Consider the following 24,314-nt stretch of genomic DNA (forward strand, 5'->3'; position numbering starts at 1 on the left):
AATAATAAAAAAACCCAGCCACAGAAGACCAGGAGGCATGGAAGCAACACGTTGGAATCCTGGTCCTGCTGCAACCACTCCACTGAAACCTTGCCTTGCCTTGCCCTGTGATCTCCGGACCGTGCCTTGACTCTGTTTCTGTGTAGCCCTTGAACTGACTGGTAACCGACCTACGGACCACTTGACTAGGCTTTTGGACTCAGGGCTCACCCCGGCTTTGGACTCGCACTCTGACTTTGGACCGGACTTGGATTACTCTGCTTGGGCTGGCCCAGCCCATGATAATAGTCTATATTCACCTTGGAAAAATCAGATGGAGTCTGTAGCTGTTGTCTCCTCTGTCTAAGACCTTCATCTCCTCATGGCCTGGTAATTTTGTTCCTGAAGATGTGGGCTGTAAATAAGTGCAGTGATGAGCGTACTTAAGTCCACTGATGACCATGCTTAAATCAGTGTTAGATTGTTGGTAGACATGACCCCAAATTCTTGTATAAATTGAAGAGAGCAAATTGAGGGCCTGCAGGGATTCTCAGGAGAGGAAATGCTGGAAATGACACTCCCCCAAAATGGTATTCTTTAAGCTTTCAGGGGCTTATTTTCCCCTCCCTCCTCCCTTTTTTCCTTCAACTGACTCTCAGTTTTCTCAGATCATGTAGCCCATTCCATTCTCATGAGGCTGTGTTTCTTCTTGGGTAGAAATGTTCTTTTCTTTAGATGTGAAGTGAATGAATGAGATCAACTACAAAACTTTTCTGCATCCCTGAGGAGTTCCCTTAAGAATGTAGAGTCCTTTCCTTACATGGTATGCCAGTTGCCTGGATTTGCTGTTTTGTGATCACAATGGTGGCCACTCAGTTTACTAAGATATAGTAGCGAAAGGCTGGAAGAGGAGTATTTTCCTATTATCAGATAGATTACCACAACAGCCATATGCTTTGCTGGAGAAAAGGTTTAAGTGCATGCTGTTGATTTTACACACATCTGCAGCTTTCAGGTTATTACAGTAGATGAAGTGATTCAGTCTGTAGGTAAGTAACTATAATTTATATTCCATAGTACCACAGCAAAAAGCCAAGTGGCAGGAGCCCTGGTAGAAGAGTAGTTAGATGACAGTGAGGTCTAATAAAATCCAAAGAATGAAAAGTTCCTTTAATCTATCACATCAGACATCATGGAATGTTGAAAGAACATCAGATCTCAGTAAACAACCTGAGCTGCTAGTTTGGCTATAATATTTTCTTCTTCTGCTAGCAGGGGTTCTGTACCCTGTGGTGATGAAAAGTTTTTCCAAGTGGAAGCTAATAAGGACCATGTGTAGAAAAATAATCGCTGCACAGTCAGCCACATTCAAGTGTCAGACATTGATAAGGTTTCTGTAGTTCACCTTGGTTAACCTTTGATGTAAAAGCTTTTTAGAATCCAGCAAATTGGGAAAAAATCCAAGTGAGCAACCATTTTGAAAAGAACATTTTTAATTTAAATTCATTAATGATTTAGTATACAATTTTAAAAAATAAGTACCTGCTATGCTACTGCTAGCCAAATTGTGCTAAGAAAATAATTCACAAATGACAGTTTTTGCCATCTAAAGTTTTCTGAGTTGTTGGAAACTGAGATATTGGAAACCATAAAAGGAGTTTTGAAAACTGTACTGTGTATTCTTGTAGTATACAGAGTCAAAAATCAGGTACAAATGACAATTAAAACAATTTACTCTGTTTTCTGTAGGCTTTGTCAGATTTTTAGAAGGTTACTACGTTGTGCTAATTACAAAGAGGAGAAAGATGGCTGATATTGGAGGACATGCAATATATAAAGTAGAAGATACAAATATGATCTATATTCCAAATGACTCTGTACGAGTGACTCATCCTGATGAAGCAAGGTAAATGATCCTGTACCCCACTGCAGCTTTTCTCTTGAAGATGATAACATCCCAAACATAATGGTTTATTTAGTTAACTAAGTTGATAGACTTCATAAAACTTTTAACTCTCATAGCCTTATCTCTAAAAGAAAAAGCCAAAAAATTGTTTGGTTTGATTTGTTTGGTTTGTTCAAATCAAAATATGAAATTCAGACTCTCCACCCCATTACATCTTGGCCCTTGCTGCCTCCTTAGGGTTGCTTGCTCACGTTACTTTGTCCTTGAGCCTCTGCATCTTCCAAATACTCTTTCCTCAGAGTCCTATCTGCCTGCAGCTTACTCAACCCCCTTCCTTCATCGAGGTTCTCTGTGCATGAAGTTCTAGGAGCTTTTACTCCAGCTCTTCTTGGTATTAAGGACCCTGTTATTCCCCTCCACCATCACCACCCCGCTGCAAACATAATTTCGATTTCACATATGGAAATTAGGCTGTTTGCAGACATACTGCCATTGAGTAAATTTATTCTAATTCAGGAACATTTTTAATGACTGCCAGAATGTTTTTAGGGTGAGTGTTGTATATGCAACTTTTTATATATGAGATGGTGGGGCATGCTAACAAGTTCTTCATAGATGAGAGTAGTCTAACTGTTATAGTATGTCACTTCTTTCTTTGTTTTCCCCCCACTATTTAACGGCTCTGACCGTGTGTGTTTATGTGCTATATGATTCTGACCTAGCTAACCTCAGCTTTGCTAGAGAACCTGGCTTGTGTAATGCAATACCTGTTTGGCCCTTGAACTGCTGTCTGAAGGCTACAGAAGTTGACCATTCTTGCTATAGGAGATTAACAGGCAGCATGCTGCAATAAGCAGCTTGGGAATGATGCAGAGATGGTATTTTATAAAAGCAAGAATTCTGTGTACCCTCAGATACATACACTGTGTACTTTGTCATTAGCACAAGAATTGGTGTCTGCTTTTTCTCTCTTGGCATTTTCTTTCTAGAGCAAAATTTTTGTATTCACTGGCCAATATTATAAGCATGAAAGCTGGACCAGACAAAGGGAATGATCAATGTTTGTTGCAGCAATAGTACATTATAGATTATTGGTTTTGGAGAGGACAGATTTCCAGGGACAAAGAAATGTGTTGCATAAGAATACTGTTTTAAATCAATATCTCTTTTTGTTTAGATATCTCCGAATCTTTCAGAATGTGGATCTGTCCAGTAATTTTTATTTCAGGTATGTGTTTTGCTTCAGGTGCATCCTATTATAAAGCAATTATAATATTTTAATCAATGAAAGATCAGGAATTGTCATATTATCTTTCTAAGAATAATATGGAAGAAGATGTCAAAGCCGTATTTCCATTTTTATAATATACTTACTATCAGCTTCCTGTATGTAAAATGCACAAAAATAGAAATACATCGAACTCTTCATGTAATATTTCACTGTTGCTGGTCATTGTAAAAACATTCACAAGTCACCTTCTTGTCCATTAAACAGCAGTGTTAATGTGATCATTTTTCCCAATTGCCACCTCCCAGACCTAGGGGTCTCCTGTTTTGATATAAAAGGTAGTTGTATATCACTGCCTCTGGCTCTCTGTTTGAGATAGTGCAGAAGATTTTATAGCACTGATAAAAACATTTGCTCACCTTTGGCAAGTGATGACAGTAACCTGACATCTCAATTTAGAGAGGGGTAAGCTAAAGTGAGCTGTTGTTCCCCCAAGTCTGGATATAGCTTATTCCTTTCATGCCCGTTCTGTTGATTGAACCCCTGTGGCCCTTCTTATCTTGAGTATGACAGTGACCTTTCATCTACCTACCCATCCTGCACAGGCTCCCAAACCCTGCCCCACACCTCCCTTCATAACTTACCTGTTAGTAGCCTGACAACAGGAGAGATCTCCTGTACTACATGGCACCTGGAAAGCTGAAATGGCAGTTTTCCAGGACATTGAAATAGGGACATTGAAGTAGTTGTAGAAACTACATGAGCTATGGTGACTGGGATGCTATCATACATGTTCCTCAGAACATAAAAAGAGCCCTGGTGGATCAGACCAATGGTCCAATCTAGTCCAGCATCCTGTCTCACACAGCAGCCAGCTGGCTACTTTGGAGGGCCAACAGCAGGGCATAGAGGCCTTCCCATGATACAGCCTCTTAGCACTGGTGTTCACAGTTTTGTTGCCTTTGTATGTGGAGGTTTCCTTTACTCACCATGTCTTTGATGGACCTATGCTCCATGAATTGAGGAACCTACCTTTCCCTCATGACAGGAAAGTTTGGGAAAACCAAAAGAGGTGTTTGTGTAGAGTGATAGTGCCAAGATGAACTCATTATTTATTTATTTTTATTTATGTCATTTATAGTCCACCTTTCTCACTGAGACTCAAGGCAGATTACATAGTGTGAGATTAGTATCAAGGACATTTCCATAAACAATGACGTAGGGTAAAGAAATACAAGTTTACAAAGGCATAGCATTAGCAAGGAGTTGAAGAAATGCTGAAACAGAACATAATCAATTCTAGGACTGACATTAGACAACAGGAAGCACAGGAATACATATTTAAAGCAACAGATAATATGTAAGACAGCATAGTGGTAAAGTCTCTTAGCTCATTACTGAAGCATTTGAGACCCCTCCCTACAATACATCCCTCCTATCATTACTGAACTTAGAGGCTAAGATTGGCTCATAATGAGCTCAGGGGTAGGGAACACATATGTTTGTTCTATAAACCCCTAATTTTAAACTTTGGCAGTATGACTGTTCAAAGCAAAACATTTAACCACAGAGTGTCAGATCTATAGTATCATCTCAGAACTCTTCACAGTCATTGCCATCCCCACACGTATCCTAAGGCTCCTTTTAAAATACATTCTAGCATTGTTCTTATCAGCCTGATTCTTAGCTAGTTTTCTGTAGGGTAAAAGAGGTAATAGTATTGTCCATCAGCAACCTAGAAGTGTATGGAGAAAATAATTAGTACTTTTCAGGGGCTTCTGGGCAGTTTTTGAGTGTTGTGTGATTTCATGTTACCTTTTTCATATTGGGACACAGAACTTTCCTGAAAGAAAATGAAAGACTGAAGTCTTTTGTTGAAAACAAGAGAAAATTTCTAAACATTATTAATGAAACAAATTCCAGCATTTATATGAATCGTGTTAGCCATTTGTTTGTGTATTTACTTAATTTGAAATATTTATATCCCAGTTTTCCCCCTATCACTGTAAGAATTTATTGGCAACTCTTTGGCTTGAGCTGCTGTTGCCCTGAAAAAGAGGCAAGCACTCAGATTATAAGAATGTAGAGAAATATGTCTTCATTGAACTCTTAAGAGGTCTTTAGGAAAGGCAATGTCACTGTGGGTTGAGGGGGTGCATGGATGTCTGAGAGGACTCGACCCACTTTTCTCCTCTTCCCCGGGTACATGGAGTAATGCCACCATCCAAGCTGCTGCCTTTTTTCTGTTTACTGGCAGCTTGGGGCACAGGTTGGGACATGTGTACTCCTAGTTCCCACCTTAGTTTCTCCAGTTTACTGTCCATCGGAGTCTAGTCAAGAGATTGTAGCCTATGCATGGAAGAAGCAGTGAAGGTGAAACTCTTTGAATACCATCTGAGCTCTTAATCTTTATTTACTGTAACACAACTCTAACCTCTATAGCACAAGTACATAGAAAAAATATATCATAGCACTAAAGGGTTATTACGGAACAAAGAATGGAGCTAAAACACATGAGGCTAATCTAAGCTTTAGAGTCACAGATGTTACCTTAGCAACCCCTCCATGGAATGGACACAGGCTAGCTAGAATACATGAAATAGGGGCTGGTCAGGGCAGATGCCACTCCATTTCCTTCGCTTCTTCCAATACTAGCTTGAGCACACTGGGAGGGGGGTCCCCCAGATCTTTTAACACTTCCTGTTCCAGTGGAATTTTTGTTTGTTAGTTTATAGTCCACTTTTCTCAGTGAGACTCAAGGCGAATTATAGAGTGCAAGTGAATGCAATATAATCAACAGCTAGGACATTAAATGAACAAAATATAATAGTGATCAAAAGTTAGCACATAGTGAGCAGACACAACAGGGTATGATAGCAGAAAATTTGAAAATAAGCATAAAGCCAAGCACAGAGATGAAATCTTCCTGAAATAATGCATAACTAAGTAACAAGACATGTTTAGTAACATGGAAACTCCCCAGTAGGAGCATATCTACATCAACAGACAGTACCTAGTAGCATAATCTATAGTCTCTGTCCCTACCAAGGCATCTCTCTGAGCTATTTCTTATGAAACAGCTCTATAATCTGGGTAGAAAGCCCTCCTGAATAATTCAGTTTTGCATAGTTTATGGAAAGCCAGGAGAGTGGGAGCTTTCCGGACCTCCTCAGGCAGGCCATTCCATAAAGCGGGGGCTGCCCCAAAGAATGCATGAGTATGGGCAGCTGTTGATTTTGCCAAACTGCAGGGTGGTATCTGCAGAAGGTCATGTTAGGGGGAGAGCCAGGTGCAGAGATTTGAGGGGCCAAAGCCATGAAAGGCTTTGAATGTGATAGTCATGACCTTGAATTGAGCCCAGTAACTGATGGGCAGCTAATAAAGTGACTGCAGAAGGGGAGTGATGTGCATGCTCTGTCTAGCTCCTGATAGTAAATAAGCTGTAACATTCTGCACTAGCTGGAGTCTTTGAGTCAACTTTGAGAGGAGACCTGTGTAGAGTACATTACTGTAGTCTGGTTTCCCCTCATCCTGTGACAAGGTTGGGGTGCAATCCCACATGGATCAGTCTCTCCCTTTCTCTCCAATTGACTTAGTGTGCATGTCTCAATCCTTTATGACCCAATACAGTTTATCCAAATAGCCATCTGTCTTACCCCCTCCTGGCAGTTCCACAAGTGGTTATTTCCAGGCAGGAAATACATCTCCTCTTGTCCAGTAATTTAAGCAGTTAATATCCCCTTTCATAGGAGACAATGTTATTTCCTTGAGACTGGAGTATCCTGAGTGTAAGTCAAAGTTTCTTGCACTCCCTTGTCATAACTGGCAAAAGCTCACGAGGAACAGGAAGTTTCCTGTTGATTCCCAACATGAATTTAATTCTGTTAAGGAGATATGGTTGCACTGATCAGAAATGGTAGATAATATACATACTGTGAAGAAACAAGATGGCATTCATATGGATAGCCCCTTTTATGCTCATACTGTAATAATCTTGTGAGGAAGGCAGGCTAGAGAGTGTTACTGACCAAATCTTCCAGGTTGTGTCATGGATGAGCAGAATCCAAGTAGTCTGTTCACTATAACACAATGGCTTTCCTGTGATAACTGAATAAGGGAGCTCTGATTCTCAAAAGCTTACACTCTGAAAATCTTGTTGATCTTTAAGGTGCCACTGGACTCAAATCCTGCTGTGATAATTGGGTTAACTTTCCATCATTTAACCAAATGACAGCTCTCATCGTATTGAACTCAAGGAAAAAATGCTCAGAAGTTGCCTGAGGAAAACTTTAAACACGGCACATCTTAATAGACAAATTGTTTCAGAAATGCCCTAGTAATCTTTATTTTCATCTTGATCTTAGCTATAGCTATGATCTGTCCCATTCTCTTCAATATAATCTTACTGTTCTGAGAATGCCTCTTGAGATACTTGGGACAGAAACAGCTCGAACTCGGCAGGAGAGTTTTGATATTTTTGAAGATGAGGGACTTGCTGCTCAGGGTGGAAATGGTAAGTATAATTCAAACTGAAATAAATCATCACATATGTATCTGGAATTATTTTAGCTGCAGAAACATTTGTCTTTTTGTTGATCAATATTGTGCTGTAACAGCCTCAAGTTGGAAAAAGATTACATAAAGAGCCAATTACAGTTGGGCAGGGTTTTTTTTTTTTCAAAACAGTTTCTATAAATGTTTAATTGTGTTGCTTACTTGAGAGGACAATTGGACATGCTGACACTTTTTGACAATTGATCATTCAACTGATTTGTAGTCTGAGCAGATACACATTTATTACATGACCCACAAATATGTCTTCTGTAGGATATAAATTGTCCTAATAAATTCTGTTGTTTTATTCAGCTATGTCAAGTATATTAATTTTTGGTTGTTTTAGTTATCCCTTTCTCCTTTTAAGAAGATATTGAAATGAATGTGTGGATAACTTGTTTTCATTAAGATATAGTGATGATTAAGACGGAAACTCTTATCTACTAAGTCACGTCCTCTAGCCCCATAGGACCATGAAGAATAAGTAGATAAAATCTCTTCTGGGCAGTCCATGGAGCTTCCATTTTTGTGGCATAGAAGCGCGCATAACCACTTTCTTCCCGTAGTATCTGGAGGCTGCCTGGTAAGGAGGAGCTTTCCTAAATACTACTTTATTCTAGAGAGCTGAGGTTCCCTAAGCGTAGCATCTCTACCTGTACAGTACATGGATCTCATAATTATTATAGTTTAAGAATATGAGAACTCTGGTGGAGCCAACAAAAGGTCTTTCTAGGCAATTGTTCTGTTTTTGAGAGCAGCTAGCCAAATTCCTTCAGCATCTTTGCTCGCATCCCATGCTGGTGATGCCGGTGATTTGTTTCTCTCAGACAACAACCAGGGGACCTCCTAAAGACGTGAGTGCCCATTTCCCATCAATGAAAATCCTTCTTTCCCCACTGAATATATTTATCAGTACTTTGAATTGGGGTATAATATAATTAGAGTTTCTAAAACCCATGTTACACACATACTTATGTTTTATTTGCAATACTTTTTCAGGTGTATTTGGCATTTGCAGTGAACCTTATAGAAAATATGTGTGGAATGGCAAACTGCTGGATGTAGTCAAAAACGCTGTTCATCGTGACTGGCTGTTGTATATTATTCATGGATTTTGTGGGCAGTCAAGTATCCTTCTACAGTTAGCTGTTGGTGTTTATTACGATAAAGAGTTTGATTGCGTATTGCTGCTATGTAAAGGAAATTGGATTCTGGTAACATAAAATAGAGTTTTTGCTAAGCATCTTTATGCATGCAGATTAAGAAATCCATTCACAACTTTAATTAGCTGGATCTCAAGAATCTCTTGGATCGAAGAGCTGCGGTAAGGAGAGGTGACTTTCCAGACTAATTGGTTGCATATATAATGAAGCGTGCTGAAGGCAAAATTATTATTCTAAGCATGCATGTTATGAGAAATCATGCATGGAATGGTGTTGCCAGAGGAGAAGTAGGGTCCAGACAAGCTTCATTTGCCTACTACAGTGACAATATCTGTACTTAGCTTCATTATTCAGGCCTCATACAGTAATTGGAGATGCTCATTTTGGAGCAGATAACAGGAAAGCTAACAAAGCAGAATTATTGTAAAATGCATTAGTAGCAAAAACAACCTAAATTGCATGGCAAAGGAACTGATAAAATAAAAGGGGCCTTATTTATGTTTGCAGCTGTAAATAGTAAGTGTAAAATATTATTCTGATCCGTCGTACCTTTTCTTGCAGTTTCACAATTTCACTTTGAACCCAGAACAAACAAATAAACCTCAATACAAATAAACTTCAATATCACCCTTAGAGATCAGTGCAGATTTCTAAACAAAAGTCAGTGTGTTGGATACAGCGCACTATGGATGATAGGGTCACTGATCTTTCCCTTGTTTTCTTCTCCCCAGCAGTTCTTTCCAGACCTAGGAAAGTTGACTCCCAGGGCAGCAGGACCCATATGCATTAATAGTTCTGCTGAAGCAAGAGGCAGGAGGGAGCTGTTCTTCCCTCTTCCCTTCCTCCGTTCAGCTCCTCAACCAGCATGGCTGTTGGTTCATGCAAGTCATGTGATTCCAGGTATCTACTTTTTAGGGGTTGGCTAGGACTGTTGAGGGGGAGGAGAACAAAGGCAAGATTTGTATCCTTTGGTGCTTTCCACTGACTAGTTGTTGGATCCAATGTTGCCAAGTAGGCCCCCTCTCCTGCTTTAAGGCCTGCCATGAACTGTGTTAAAGTTTCCTGCATTACTGTTTCACTGCTGCTACACAAAGACTGCTTTGCACATGTGTGTTCTGGTACACGTGTCAGTTTCCTGCCTGCGTGTTAATTGCCTTGCTGCTGCCATAGACTGTGTTAGTTCCCTGACTCCATGTTTGGTTAACTGCACAAAGGACTCTTTTTCTGGGCAGCCCTGCACTGACCTATATCTGGACTTCCCAGTGTGTGCGTTTGGACTGTGTTACAAATATGCCCCGTGCCTGCATTGCCATCTGCCACGGACCGTGCCTGTTCCCTGCTTTGGACTGTGTTTTAAGTGTTGTTCCCCCTGCCTCCATGGAAGCCTGCCTCATATGGGCCCAAGCCGCTGCTAGCAGCCGGGCACCAGCCGGGGAAACCTCCAGCGAGCCTGGCTAGGCGCTCCCTGGTCAGTTCCCGCCTGGAGCCTCCCGCGGGCCGGTCCCCGAGCTTGCCCTCGCTACCGGGCAGCCTGCTACCCAGCCCCAGCTATGCCCAGCCGGCATCCATGTTCCCAGACAGCCAGAAGACCCAGGGAAGAAGACTGCTTTGAGAAGCCATTTCAGCGAAGCGGGCACACCACGTCCGCAGCGAGAGTACCTCGCCCCGCTCTGCATATCTTAGGAGCCGCCCCAGAGAAGGAACTAAGTGCCGACCATCCCAAGCACTTAGAGAATGCATCTCAAAGAAACCTCCGCATTCCAGAGCTGATGACATCAGGACAAGCCCTGTCCGCTGGAACATCCTTTCAGCCCACTTGGATTTCCCCCTCCCTCTTTTGTCCCCTCTGCCTGAGGTGTCACTTATCACGATCTGATTACCAAAGTGGCCCATCCAAGCCATTCAGTAACCCATTAGAACCTTTGTTTTAATCTGTGAGAACCACCAAGTACAGCACCTGCCCCAGGGTACGTTTTGGGGTATTTAAGCTGGTCTCCCAGACCACTCGGTGCTCAGGCCATTCCCTATCCAGACCTCCTTGCTGTCCGTCTGTGGTTCCAGTGCTGGCATTGGGCCACCTCGCTGTTGTGTCTCTGCTTCGCTCCAGGATTGTGAGTATTTCCCTTATCATCGTTGGGAACCTGCTAATGCGAAAGTCTCTATATTTCCTGCTCTGTATTTCTTAGACCTTGTATGTTTTCTTGTGTGTATGTGCAAGTTCAGGCTTTCACCACACTATTAGAAAATACACGTGTTTGAACCTATTTGTAGTCTGCCTCTTCTTCACTAGAGTGTCTGGAATCGGGACCTCCGTAGACATAGGTTAAGATCCGCGCTTATTTAAGTTACAGACTGCTAAAGCTAATTTCCCCTTATAATAAAAAGCAGTTCTGGTAACACCAACTCATTTGTTAGAATGACCTCTGACAAAACAAGGCTAGAAATATTAATGTGTAGAATGCTTGATGCTCACCGTGTTAATATAAATGGAGTTCTGTGGAATATATATGTAGGATTATGTTGTATAATTCTGTTTTTTATTTTTATTTGCTTAAAATATGTTCAAATAAAAATATGCCATACCAAAATACAGGTTTTGAAAAAGTATGTCAGTGCTATTTTGAGAATAAATGAACTTCTGAAAATGTAAACTAAAGACAATTTTAAAAACTGTATGTTTTTAAAAATTTTCTACAGAAGACATTTTCCAGAACTCTAACTTAACACAGAATTTTCCTATAGTGTCTTAGATTTATCCATTCCAAATGTGCAGTTTTAAGTTGCATTTCCTCCTGAAATAAATACATTTAGTCTAAAATCCATTTATTACATACATCCTGTTATGTGCACTTTTTACATTGTATTCTGGACATACCTTTGCATTTCCCAACTGAATCTTCACATACGTGACTCTACTTTCATAAAACTAGACATTGGCACATGCTCCTCATAGTAATTTGGGTGCATCTGCAAATGGATAGGCTATTGAATGTGTGGCACTAATTTCACATTGGGCTGTTCACTTGTGAGTAAGAAGAGTTTACTTATGTTAATCTGTCACAGCATAGAATAATTCTTAAAATGTACAGATAATGTGTTTCAGTTCTACATTCAACTGAGCGGCAATGCCTGTTCAATTTAGACGCCATAATGTTCATTTTGTGTATGCTGATTCATTTTTGCTACAGTTAAAGTATTTGGTGATGTTCTGGAAGAAAATCTTGAAATGGCCATCATCTGAGTATTCAGGGACATATAGGAAACTTCCTTTGTGTGTTTATCAGGCTCCCTGTGTCTGCATGCATCTGCATGATAAATGTTAACCCAAAACTGAATGCTGTTCAGTTAAACCTAACAGTAAGGTTTAATAATAAAAGCTCTGTGTTCTGTTGTGTGGACTTTTCTTGTGACTACAAAGAAATGTCATCCTCAGTTTATTTTTCTGAAAATAATATATTGGCTTGGATCTAAAATTCAGTTTACATTTCTAGAAGGTGTTTTTATCAATGGATAGGAATTTTTTCACTTACCCCTCTCACTACAGCCTACTGAGTTCCCTTGTCCCACAAGAGGTACATTTTGGAGAGATCAGTGAGTCAGAGAGGGGGTGATGGAAGTGATTTCTGTTAAAGGAAAAACGTCATCTGAGTGTAACTTATTATGGTTAAGGTAGCTTCCTGTTTGAAGAGGCTTTGTATAATGACAGGATTAAATACTTAAAGTAACAATGTTGATAAATTGTGAGAACATAGTGTTTTTTTTAAAAAAAAATGATAACAATACATTTGATGAGTACTGTTTATGTGTGTGCCACCCTAAGGGATAGTTAGAGAAAAAGGACAATGAATAATCTGTAAACCTTAACTTGGCTTCTAAGAACTACTCATTTATGGTCGTCCAGTGTATGTCACCCTGATAGCTAGAAGATCAAGTAAATTTGCTGGAACACGGTTTTTAAAGAGAGGAGCAAATTGTGAGGTAAGACGGATAATCTTTTTTCATTGTGTGAGCAATGTGAGAAGGCATATTCTTGCTATGAAGAAGACCAAGTACTTTGACTTTGTGAGCAGCTCACATAGCACCATTTTGGCATCCATCAAAGCAAACCTTTCAAACATGTAAATTTTAGTATTTTTGAAGATACTCATAATTTAAGCTAATGATGTTTTAAAAATCCATTTGCTATATTTTGCTTAAGAATTTTTATGACATGCTAAAAATGTGAATTAATTGAATAGGTTAGTAAAAGCTATGTTCTAATTTAAAATATCTCTTTTCCAGATGATGGTGTGTGATTAGAGTAATAATATCATAACGTAATCATATAAATATATCTAATTCTCAATTTGGCCAAATCTGTGCTTACTTAAATCCAGAAACAGGAAACATAAAAACAGATGAGACAGAGCTTTCTACAAACCCTAAAGGCCCTGAGTTTGGAGAAAAATCTGAAATGTTAAAAAAAAAATTGGGAAGATGGTTAACACCATTTCGCCCCGATCCTGGCCAAAATGGGTAAAAATTGCCATTTGGGGCCCTTCAGGGCCGAAACGGCCAGGATTGGGGCCAAAATGGCCGGGATCGGTTCTGTGCCGGGCAGGGGGAGCCTACCCCAGCCAGCATCGACCCGGGTCCCGGCCATTTTGGCCCTGATACTGGCCGAAATGGGTCAAAGTGGCCATTTTGGGCCCGTTTCGGGGCTGAAACGGACCGGATCGGGACCGAAATGGACTGGATCGGGGCCCAAACAGCCAGGATCGGGGCTCAAATAGCCAGGATTGGGTCAGTGCCAGGCAGGGGGAGCCTCCCATGCTTGGTACCGACCTGGTCCCAGCTGTTTTGGCCCCGATTCTTGCCAAAACTGGTCACAAATGGCCATTTTCAGCCATTTTGGGTTGTTTTGGCCTGGATTGGGCCCGTTTCGGCTCGGATCAGGACCGAAACAGCCCGGATCAGGGCCAAAGAGGCCTGGATCGGGTCAGTGCTGGGCAGGGGGAGCATCCACCACCCAGCACTGTCCTGGTCCTGGCCTTTTAGGCCCTGATTCGGGCTCAAATGTGCCCAAAATGGCTGTTTTGGGCACTTTGGGGGCATTTTGGGCCTGGATATGGGCCAAAACAGCCTTGTCCGGGTCAGTCCTGGGCAGGGAAGGGTTCCCTTGTTCGGATCCGACCAGATTTGGTCCTTTTCGGCCCCGATCGTGGCTCAAAAGGCCCAAAATAGCTACTTTCGGCCATTTGGGCCATTTTCTGCCGGGATCAGGGCCAGAACTGCTGGGATCTGGTCAGTTCACCCAACAACAGCACTTGCTGCTATAAATAACAGACTAAGATACTATAATTGACAAAAGTTACTTTCAGCTACAACGTCACACTTACCTGTATGTCTTCGGCTACAATGCCGCACTTACCTGGAGTTGTCCACTTGGGAACCCCTTTGGTGCTTTTGGGGTCCCCTTGCTTCATTTGATTTGCATTTTGAACCTACTGCATATCAATTAGAGGGAGTCTAGAGCTCTTCAAGCAAGAATACACGCTAATAGAAGGACTTTGATAGCTCTATGAGACTACCTCGAAGGGACGTTGTGATATTCATGTTTGTATTTGGGACTTTGAATTATGGGTACATGTTTGTACTTTGTAAATAATTGTGTATAGCACATTTTGCCACTGAGCCCTCTAAAGAAAAAGTAACTTCTGTCAGTTATAGTATCTTAGTCTGTTATTTATAGCAGCAAGTGCTGTTGTTGGGTAAGCTGTTGTTTTGCACTTGATTTTTGCCTTCTGTGTGTTACGGGATCTGGTCAGTGTCAGGTGGAGGAACTCTCCCCTGCCCAGCACTAATCTGGTCCAGGCTGTTTCGGAAGTGATCTGGGCCCAAACGGGGCCCAAATTGCCATTTGGGGCCCTTTTCAGCTGAGATCAGGACCTAAACTGCCAGGATTGGGTTGGTGTCTGGTGGGGGACCCCTGCCCTGCCCAGCACCAACCCAGTCTGGGCCGTTTTGGGCCTGATCCAGGCCAAAACATGTCCAAAATGGCCATTTTGAGTATTTTGGCTGGGATTGGGGGCAAAACAGCCCTGATCAGGCCACTGCCAGGTGGGGGAACACTCCCCAGTCTGGCAGCAGCTGAATCCTGGCCATTTTGGCCCGATCAAGGGGTGTGGCATATGTTAATGAGTTATGCTAATGAGTTCCTGCAGTTCTTTTTCTACAAAATGACCCCTGCTTCTTTGGATCCGAGCACTGTACCGTTAGGGTCTCCTCCCCATAGCTCTCCTGGTCAAGAACGCTGGCCATTTGAAGCCCTCCATTAACCACTCCACTTCCTGGATAGGTAATTATCACCCTAAATCCCTCAAATCTATTCCACTTTAACACTGTTTTCCTAGGAACCTTGTGTGCTTGTGGGTTACTTCTTGTATGTGTGAGTTTTCCCCTTTAAATAAAAATTACTCTTTGTTTCCAAAGGACCTGTTTCATCAGTTTCCTTGGGGAGGGGACCCCATAAAAATTGGTGGAGTATCCCGCTTTGTAACCTCTCTTGCATAGCCTCCTCCTTGCCACTAATTCTCTCCTACTCGCAAGGAGTACCATTCCGGTAACACTGGCAGCCACTACACAACAGAGTGATAGTTTTCCTTGGTAATTGCTTCCAGGAATGGAAAACTGAAGACGGGGTGGGGGTAGGAAGTAAAGGAAGGTTGGCTGGTGGGTGCGAAGGAGAGAAGAAAGCAGAAAAAGAAGAGAGGCTGTGTGGGCTTTCACGGAAGAGAGAGTGAAAATAGTTGGGAAGGGGAAAATGAGATGACCCCTCAAGTCCCTGTGGGTCTCCTGGTTGTCAATATATCTGTCATCATGGCCAAATCTATGCATACTTAAATCCAGAGATAGGAGCCATGGACAGACAAAACAGTTCTTTCTGCAAACCTAAGAAAAGTCCCAGGTTTATGGAAAAATCTGGAAAAATATTGAGCTGTTAAAGAACAACAAAATAATGGAAGTGATGTATGCAGCTTTACGAGAAGAATGGCCATTGACAAATTGTGAGATTTATGTTGTGAGATCTCAGTGGCTTGCTTGCTTGGGAGACTGCTAGACAAACGCAACAAAATTGTTCCAAGCTTTGGTTCTGTCAGTCAGAAGTGGGCAGCAGGGTGGGGGAGAGTCCAAAAGATAAAGGTAGAAAAGAGGGAATGAAGATGAAGCAGGGGAAGGGAAGAGCAGAAGTAGAAGCTGAAGCAAGGGAGGAAAGAAAAATGTTGGTAGGTAGGTAGGAGAGACGAAAGGGGAAGAGGTCAGGGGAGAAGGAAGCTGAGTATTGGGGGGGGCGTATAGAGGTAGATTGGGTTGGTGGGGAAGAGAAGGAAGGGAAGGGGAGAGGCAATGGAGGCTGTGAGGAGTGGGAAAGAGGGAAGAGTGTGAGAGGGGAGGTACAGAGGGGAAAATGAGATGCTATCCACAAATTCTGATGGGTCACTCACTTGTGGTTTTAAAATAGCAAATTTTTCCTTTTGTATTTTGGATTTAGAATTCCTCTAATAAAATAGACTAACAACTTGTCATGGTGTATGTTGAAGTGGTCACTTGTGCAGAAACCATAAATGGTATTTGGGTTCCACCTCAAAGTGAAATTCTTCTTTACTCAGTGAGTAATTGTGGAATTCACAATCTGTAAATGTAGTGATGCCTAGGGGTGTGCGATTCAAGATTCCGATTTGGGGAGAAAACCCCAAATCAGGCCTGATTCGGAAAGATTCAGGATTCCTGAATTGGACCCAGCATTGCTGGCCTGATTCAGAAATACTGAATCAAAGCTTTCTGAAGCGATTCGGATCACTTCAGAAAGATTTGGTTCAAGCCGGAGCAGCCCACAGCACTTTTCTGGCTGTTTGCATTTACAAACAGCCAGAAAGTGGTGCTTGCTTTCAAACTTCCTGTCCCACCCCTTTCTCCGCTCCCATAGTGGAAAAGCGGTGGAGCAGGAAGTTTGAAAGCCACCTTTTTCATGTTGCTTGCAAGGGGTGCTTTCAAATCCCGCACTTGCTTGCTTCAGCTGACAAGCAGGGAAGGAGCCTCCTCTCCCGCCTATCAGCTGAAGCAAGCAAGTGCGGGGTTTGAAATTTAAAGCATCCTCGGGCACTTTCAAATCCCGCGCCCACTTGCTTCAGCTGACAGGTGGGGAAAGAGCTTCCTTCCCCGTCTGTCAGCTGAAGCAAGCAGGTGTGGGGTTTGAAATTTAAAGCATCCCGGTGCACTTTCAACCCCTGTGCCCACTTGCTGAAGCAAGTGGGTGCAAGGTTTGAAAGTTAAAGCATCCCGAGGCGCTTTCAAAGCCCACACTGCTTGCTTCAGCTGCTGACGGGGCAGCTTGCCCCCCGCCTTTCAGCTGAAGCAAGTGGCGCAGGATTTGATAGTTAAATTGCCCCACCACTCACTTCACCTGATGGGAGGGGGATGAGGGGGTTCCCTTATCCCCCACCCCATGGGGTGAAATAAGCGGGAGCGGGAAGTTTGAACACAGCACTTTTCTTGCTGCTTACAAACGGCAAAAAAGTGTTTCTTTCCGGTGTGCTCCAAATCTTTATGGAGCATACCAAAGTGGGTCATTAATCGATTTCTGAAGCGGTTTTTTCCAACTCTTTTTCCTGCTTCGGAAATTGGGTTTTTTTGTTTCACACCCCTAGTGGTGACCACGAGTGTAGATCATTTTGTAAAGGGGTTCATGACAAATTCTTGGAGGATAGGTCCATTGGTGGCTACTAGCCATGGTAAGGGAGTGTACATATACGGAGGTAGCAAACCTGAATGCCATTGCTGGGAGGCAGCATCAGGGGAAGGGATTGGCCTCTATGCCCTATTTGTTGGCTCCTCCATGGCAAATAATTGGCCACTGTATGAAGCAGTATGCTAGATGGGCTGACCCAGTAGGGCTGTTCTTATATCTGCTAATGCTTGATTTTGCAGGTCTGGGGGATTATTCAGAATGGTCCAACATGAGGATGATTCATTGTCCTTCAGTCACTGTTTCACTGTTTTCAGTGATGAACATACTTGGGACTACATTAGGCAAATTTGGTTAAGTTCCTTAAGCTTGTATGGAGTTTTTGGTACAGTCTAGGAAAGGTAACAGAGAAAGAAGCACAACTGATATTAATTGGGCCTTTGTCAAAACAGGAATGATATTCTAAACATTGTAGTTGGATTGAGACAAGAAGGTCATACACAGTAGAAGTGATGTTCACCGCTGCTGTTGATAGAATTTGTCAAGCCAACAGGCAACTAAGTTTTCACTTCTGTATAAAAAACTGAAAATGTGAAATGTTATAGCATTTCCCACTTTTGTTTTTGCATAGGGAGATGTGGCTAATGAAGTAGAAACTGAACAAATACTATGTGATGCTTCGGTGATGTCATTTTCAGCTGGGAGCTATTCATCCTATGTCCAAGTGAGAGGTTCTGTGCCTCTCTATTGGTCTCAGGATATTTCAACTATGATGCCTAAACCACCAATTACATGTATGTTCCAAATATATATTATATTATTTTAATAGTTGTACAGATGTAAATAATGTCTGAACTAGGCCCGATTAACCTATCAACTGCAAAGGATACAGATGTCTTCCCTCCAGATTGTCACTTCAGATCATAGAAATAACCTTTGAACTGTGCTCATAGCAAATCGTGGCTGCTGGCAAAGGTAACTAATACTAATGTTGATTAGCATATACTACTGTTACCTTTTCCTCTCAAGTACCGTTTGAGTGGTGAATGTGAGAGAGACGCTTATTACCATCCCATGATGATGTATGTTGTTTGTTCTTTAGTACCCTAAAGAGTGAACACTTTCTCATTATACAACGTGAACACACATGTAGACTTCTTTTTAAAAAAGAAAAAGTACTATTTATTTATTTATTTGTTAAAACATTTTACTCCTACTTTCCTTTGTTGCTCAAGGCAGGTTACTATCTAAATTTTAAAAATACAAAATACAATAAAACCACAGTTAACCCCCACCTCCCCATGCATGCAGCCTATATCCTATTAAATGCCTTAGTGAATAAAATGGCCTTTCAGTGCCTCCTAAAAACTTCTAGTGTCAGCGCCTTCCTGTAAACAGCCTGTTCAGTAGGTTGGGTGCTTCTATGGAAAAAAGCATGGTCCTGGTCAATGCAGGTGGGCTCCCTTAAGTGGAGTAACAGCCAGTAGGTTGCAACCTGGGGGACCATAGATGACACAAAGGGACCTTTGGACAGAGATGTTCTCCTCTCATTCTCTGCCACTTGCAGGAGCTATCCCTTGCTCTTCTACCCTTCCTTTTGGTACTGGAGCATAGATTTTGCCATTCAGTTAAAAGGATAATTGGGCTGGCCTCCCTGCTGCATGATTTTCCTGCTTTATGTTTGAACAAGTGTCATGTTTGTTACTGCTGCAGGATCAAATCAAGTACGGGTATTGTTAAGAGAGGAAAATTATTCCTAAAATACTGTTTCTTCTAAACATCTTTATCTACAGGCCTTTTGATATCATTTCATACGTGTTAAACTGCAAAAATAGGCTAGTCTTGCAATAATACATTATTGTTTGATTATCAGTTAACTTGCTACAAGTATTCAAAGGTGTCTAGGATATCAGATTTAATTCATAGACATAGGAAAATGGGCGACGCTTACCACAGAAAAGGTATTACTGTAACTGCCTTCTAAGCAATGAATTAATGTTTTGGAACATCCAAGAACTCTGCAGTCTTGTACCATTTTCCACCTGACTGTAATACTATTCACATTTGCTTGCCTAGATAGATGTTAAGCAATAATTATTAGCTACAGGATGAATTCATAATTTTCAGCTGCATAATTTTGCCCAATGAAAAATTGTTTTACGTTTTTGAGGTGAGTTCAATCCATTAACATTCCAAGATATTAATTTGTACTCCATGTTACTATTTTTTAAACACTCCTGGAAAGTCTTTTTCGTTGTTAATCAGAAACACCGTCATCTCATGTTTGGACTTGATAGTCACTCTTTCTGATTGAAAGCTAAAACTCAAACCCTCAGGTATTTCCCACCTATACCAGATATTTCTCTCTCTCAATTTTCCAGTTAAGTCTCGGTATTTCTTCCGCTCTTGCAAAAAAAATTTTGGAAGCTCTTTCATAATTCTGACTCTGCCCCCTTCCAATTCCAGTGGGTTTTGAAAGTGTCTTCTTAATATCTCCTCTTTCATTCTTTTAGTTGTCAGTTGTGCAATTATATCTCTGGGTAGGTGGTTCTGCTGTGCATAAGTGGAGTTTACTGTATAGACCAAATCCAAATTAACTTCAATTTCTTCTGGCTGTTTTCCTAGGAATTCTGCCAATATTGCAACCATTTGCTCTTGTGCATTTTGTGTCATAGACTCTGGCACTCCTCAAAATCTTAACTGATTTTCCGTAATTTTACATTCCATCACCGCCACACGCTCCTGTAGTGCTCGGTTTTCCAGTTGTAAACTAGAGGTCTTCTGCTCCACCTCCTGCACTGTTTGATTTGTTGTCTGAAGTTCTGTTTTTACATCTTCTATGCTCTTAGCCAGCTCTATCACCTCTGCTTTTATTAAATATTTTATATTTTTTTAACAAATTTTTCTCCATACGATGTATAGTTTGGCCCAGCTCTTTGTTTTTTTCCTAGTGCTTCTATAGCAGTTTGCCATTCTTTCTCACCTTTCTTCATCATGCCTGGGCTAGCTTTTGCGCCACCCCACGTGTTGGCTCTCTTTCTTAACTCCGTTTTTAATATCAGCTTCTAATTCCTTTATTTTATGGTCTTGTTTTAAAATTTACACTTTAAATTCAAAATCGTCTTTTTGACCTTACCAAGATGTCGGGCGCAATTTCTCTATGGTATAATGTCCTGTTTACTTCTTTTTCCCTTCTTAAAATGGCTAACTTCCGCTTCCTGCTGGTCTTTCAGTTTCAGCTTCTCGCGTTGTTTTCTTTATTTTGCTTCTGCTGTCTTTTCCACTCTCCACTCCTCCCACTTCCTCCAAGTTAACTCCTCTCTAGGCAAAAAGTTCTCTGCTCTCAGTATCCTTTATATTCTCGTGATGCTCAAGCTGGTTCTTCCCACATTTCCTCCCCTTTCTCGCTGTCGTTATCTCTTGCAAAACCACAGGTATGTATAAACAAAACTTATTTTTGTCTTTTAGCACTATATAGCTCCATCCAAATTTGCCAATTTTCTCAAGGTTGCTTTACTCCTTTACTCAGCTAACAACCTTGTCTTTTTGTTTTCCTTCTTTTGTCTTTTTCTTCCTCTATTAAATCCGGAAAAAATGGTAGCGATCTTTACCTTTTCTCGTTACTCCTGGGTTGTTCATGCTGTTTCTTCCGCTTATAGATGGTCAGATTCAGCACAGAAGCTTGGGTTCTGGCGATTTTATGCCGTAATTCGACTCCAAAGAGCTCTGGAGAGATCTTAGCTCGCCCTTCTCAGAGGGAACGTCAAGGCGATGGGGAAAATCCTTTATTCAGAACCCCCCCCCTGCCGAGATCACACACTCCCAGGGTCGCGTAGCATTCTGGACCCTCCCCTGCCTGGAGAGGGGTGGCAGCAGGCGATCAAAGCACCTGGCCTGCCAAAACAGATGCTCTTGCTTGCCCAGCTCCCCCGGGGAATTTCAGTTCGCCATCAGCCCAAACCGGAAGTCCCCTGCATAATTTTGCTATTGTTACTGTGATAGTTCGAAGAAGCATGCAATGTGATTGGAAAAGAGAATCGTGAAAGAGGAGGTAGAATTTAAAATATTTTTGCCAGATTTAGAGCACATTTCCACAATGGAAAGGAAAAGGGTTTTACAAGGATACAGTATTAAATGAGAAAACTGGCATTTGAAATCTAAAAAAATCAGCCTTCCATAACGATGCAGTAATCACACAGTCAATCTTGTTGTTAACTTTTAGGCACAGATTGTTGATTTGTAAAAAACACCCTTAGTATTTCTTTCTTACTCATAAAATAATCACACAGGAGAATCAAAGCTGCTTAATAGTTCTTTTCTGTATGCTCCTTAGAGTGTTTATCAGACATTTGCCAAGAGCCAAACTAGACATTACAGAGGACCTGCTGCTGCTCTATGTCCATTTATCCTTAAAGGGGATATAGATGTGATATCATTGCCCTGAACATCTCTCCCTTCCCCTGCCAGCAAATGATATTAGATGGAGATGAGGAGGCACCACATGTGATCATAACATATTACTTATTTATATTGGGTGTCCCAAGACAACAAAGAGACATGGAATGGTGGAAGTTCTGTGTTTCAGTATTTAATCAACTATCAGCTTTGGGGTGAGGCAGGAGGTTGCCTCTTTTTGCTGCACAGCTAAGTTTCAGACTCTGACCTGGGGCTGTAGTTCTCTTAAACGTTTTCTTTTTATTCTCCCTACTATCCTACTTCTGATAACCTTGCAGGAAGATCTGAAATATTCCGTAGACCACCTTTGAGTCCTCGTTTGGGAATTACTTGCTGAGTGTGTTCTCCTAGCACCTCTCTGGGCCTTGGCACTGTTCATGTTCTGCTTTCTTCTTTCAGAGAGCAACTTCAGGGCCCTCTGTACAGCTTCACCTAATAATAATTTGCTCTTTGTTCCAGTGGACCAGGCAGATCCGTTTGCACGAGTTGCAGCACTACATTTTGATCAGATGCTTCAGAGGTTTGGCTCCCCCATCATAATCTTGAATCTCGTAAAGGTAAAGCATTGTTTTATCTTGATTTACATCAGTAACACATTAATAAACTTCCCTTTAGCTTGAATTTATTTCTTGTGGTAATTATTGCATATTTGAAAGATTATTCAGACTAGGATGTTGTTAACAGTCTTGGCAAACCATTCATGAAAAGGAATATTTTCAGATACGAAATACAAACTATCTCAAACGATACCTTTTGTTGAATCCATTTTAGTTGGTAGAATATTCCTGGCCTTCACATAATGTTTCATAAGCATGCCCACCCTCTGTTGTTTATACAGATAGAATATCTTGCTGCTTTTATTAACAAAATGTTTTATATTTTTGAACATTGTTTTCAGTATTTTAATTGTTCTGTTAAAATTGTATAAGGGGCCTTGCACTTTTTTAAGGAAGGAATCTGGATGCAAGCTTATCATGATCCCACTGCCTTTTGCTTGTGGGTATATGTTCCCAACTATCCCTGCCCCATCCCCCATTCTGGAGTCAGATGATTTCTAGGCCGTTCTACAAGTGACTTTAGAGGTGTCATCAAATGCTTTTTCATTGTAGCTTACCAGGGAATGTAGTAAACTGTTTTCTCAAATGAAGAAATTTTTACATTTGAAATGCATTGGGGACAATTCAGTGATTTGTTAATGTGTTGCAGGTCTCAGCTACTTTTGGGGGGAGGGTGGTGAATGAATTGTTTTCAGCTTTCAGTAGTAAGTTACTACTCCATGTATGGTTCCCAAGTATCTTTTAACTCTTGTCCCTGTAAAAAAAAAGTGTGGTGCATAATGTGCTGGAGAAGTGTATTGGAGTTTGCAGTGTTCTTTCTTGGTCTGGTCTAACACCACGTGATTGCTTTGGGGTAGAGAAGAACTATCTTCCCCCAAACCACACACACACACACGAGGAAGGAAATAAGCCCTTTTATACCTTCCAAAATTAGAAGGGCGAGACAATTGGAGGCAAAAGGTGAGGTCAAAGGAAGTCTTTTCTGCTGCCATCTTTTGTATGTTCCCACCACTGTTGTTGTTTTAAAGTCTTAGGCAAGATGTAATTGTCAGAATCCTCATAAGCCCCTAGTTTTAGTAATGAAATTTGAGTTTTCCCAGCAAGCTTTCCTCCATTGGTGCTTTGGACATTAAAACCTTTGCATATGTAGTTGGAAGACCTTCTTCTAGAACTGAACAACTTGTTTAATTCAGGGCCATTTCCAGACGGCTTACCGGCCTCTGGAACATCGCGCCACGGTGCGGGGAAAACGTGAAATATCGCGTTTTCTTGCGCGAATTTTGCGCGACGTCGCACAACATCGCGCAAAACTCGCACAAGAAAACGCGATATTTCGCGTTTTCCCCGCACCGTAGCGCAACGTTCCGGGGGCCAGTAAGCCGTCTGGAAACGGCCCAGGTGTTTAGTTATTACTGGCTATTGCAAAAGGCAATTAAAGAGTGCCCACCTCAATTATAATAATTCTTAGTGCAAAATTTATTTAAAACTGCTTCATTAGTGAGCTGAAAATGTGTAGCTTTTGCTTTTGCTAGTAGTCTTGTTATTCAGTAATTTCAGACATATAATGTGTTCTGCATTTTCTATCTTACCCACTTTCTTTCTCACCCACATTCATTTTTGAAATAGCCTTTTGATCTCTTTTGAACATAAGTTAGTCAGAAGGAACCATGCAGTGGGAAGAAAATTAACTAGGCAACCAAAATAGTTGGTTTGTTTCCACTTGCTTTTTTCTCCCAAGACTCATGTA

The 24,314-nt window shown here is 41.4% G+C and overlaps 1 protein-coding gene across 2 annotated transcripts in view; it reads left to right on the forward strand.

Annotated features, from left to right (window-relative positions):
- FIG4 (FIG4 phosphoinositide 5-phosphatase) overlaps positions 1 to 24,314 on the forward strand; it is a 139,038-nt gene that overhangs the window by 22,325 nt on the left and 92,399 nt on the right. For both annotated transcript variants that reach the window (XM_054995992.1, XM_054996001.1), the window contains exons 4-10: positions 1,729 to 1,885; positions 3,063 to 3,113; positions 7,478 to 7,626; positions 8,667 to 8,795; positions 12,708 to 12,808; positions 18,187 to 18,349; positions 22,470 to 22,567. In XM_054995992.1, the coding sequence (XP_054851967.1) occupies positions 1,729 to 1,885; positions 3,063 to 3,113; positions 7,478 to 7,626; positions 8,667 to 8,795; positions 12,708 to 12,808; positions 18,187 to 18,349; positions 22,470 to 22,567 (848 nt within the window). The remainder of the gene's footprint in view (positions 1 to 1,728; positions 1,886 to 3,062; positions 3,114 to 7,477; positions 7,627 to 8,666; positions 8,796 to 12,707; positions 12,809 to 18,186; positions 18,350 to 22,469; positions 22,568 to 24,314) is intronic.

This window comes from Eublepharis macularius, chromosome 1 (genome assembly GCF_028583425.1).
Source record: "Eublepharis macularius isolate TG4126 chromosome 1, MPM_Emac_v1.0, whole genome shotgun sequence".
Classification (NCBI taxonomy): domain Eukaryota; kingdom Metazoa; phylum Chordata; class Lepidosauria; order Squamata; family Eublepharidae; genus Eublepharis; species Eublepharis macularius.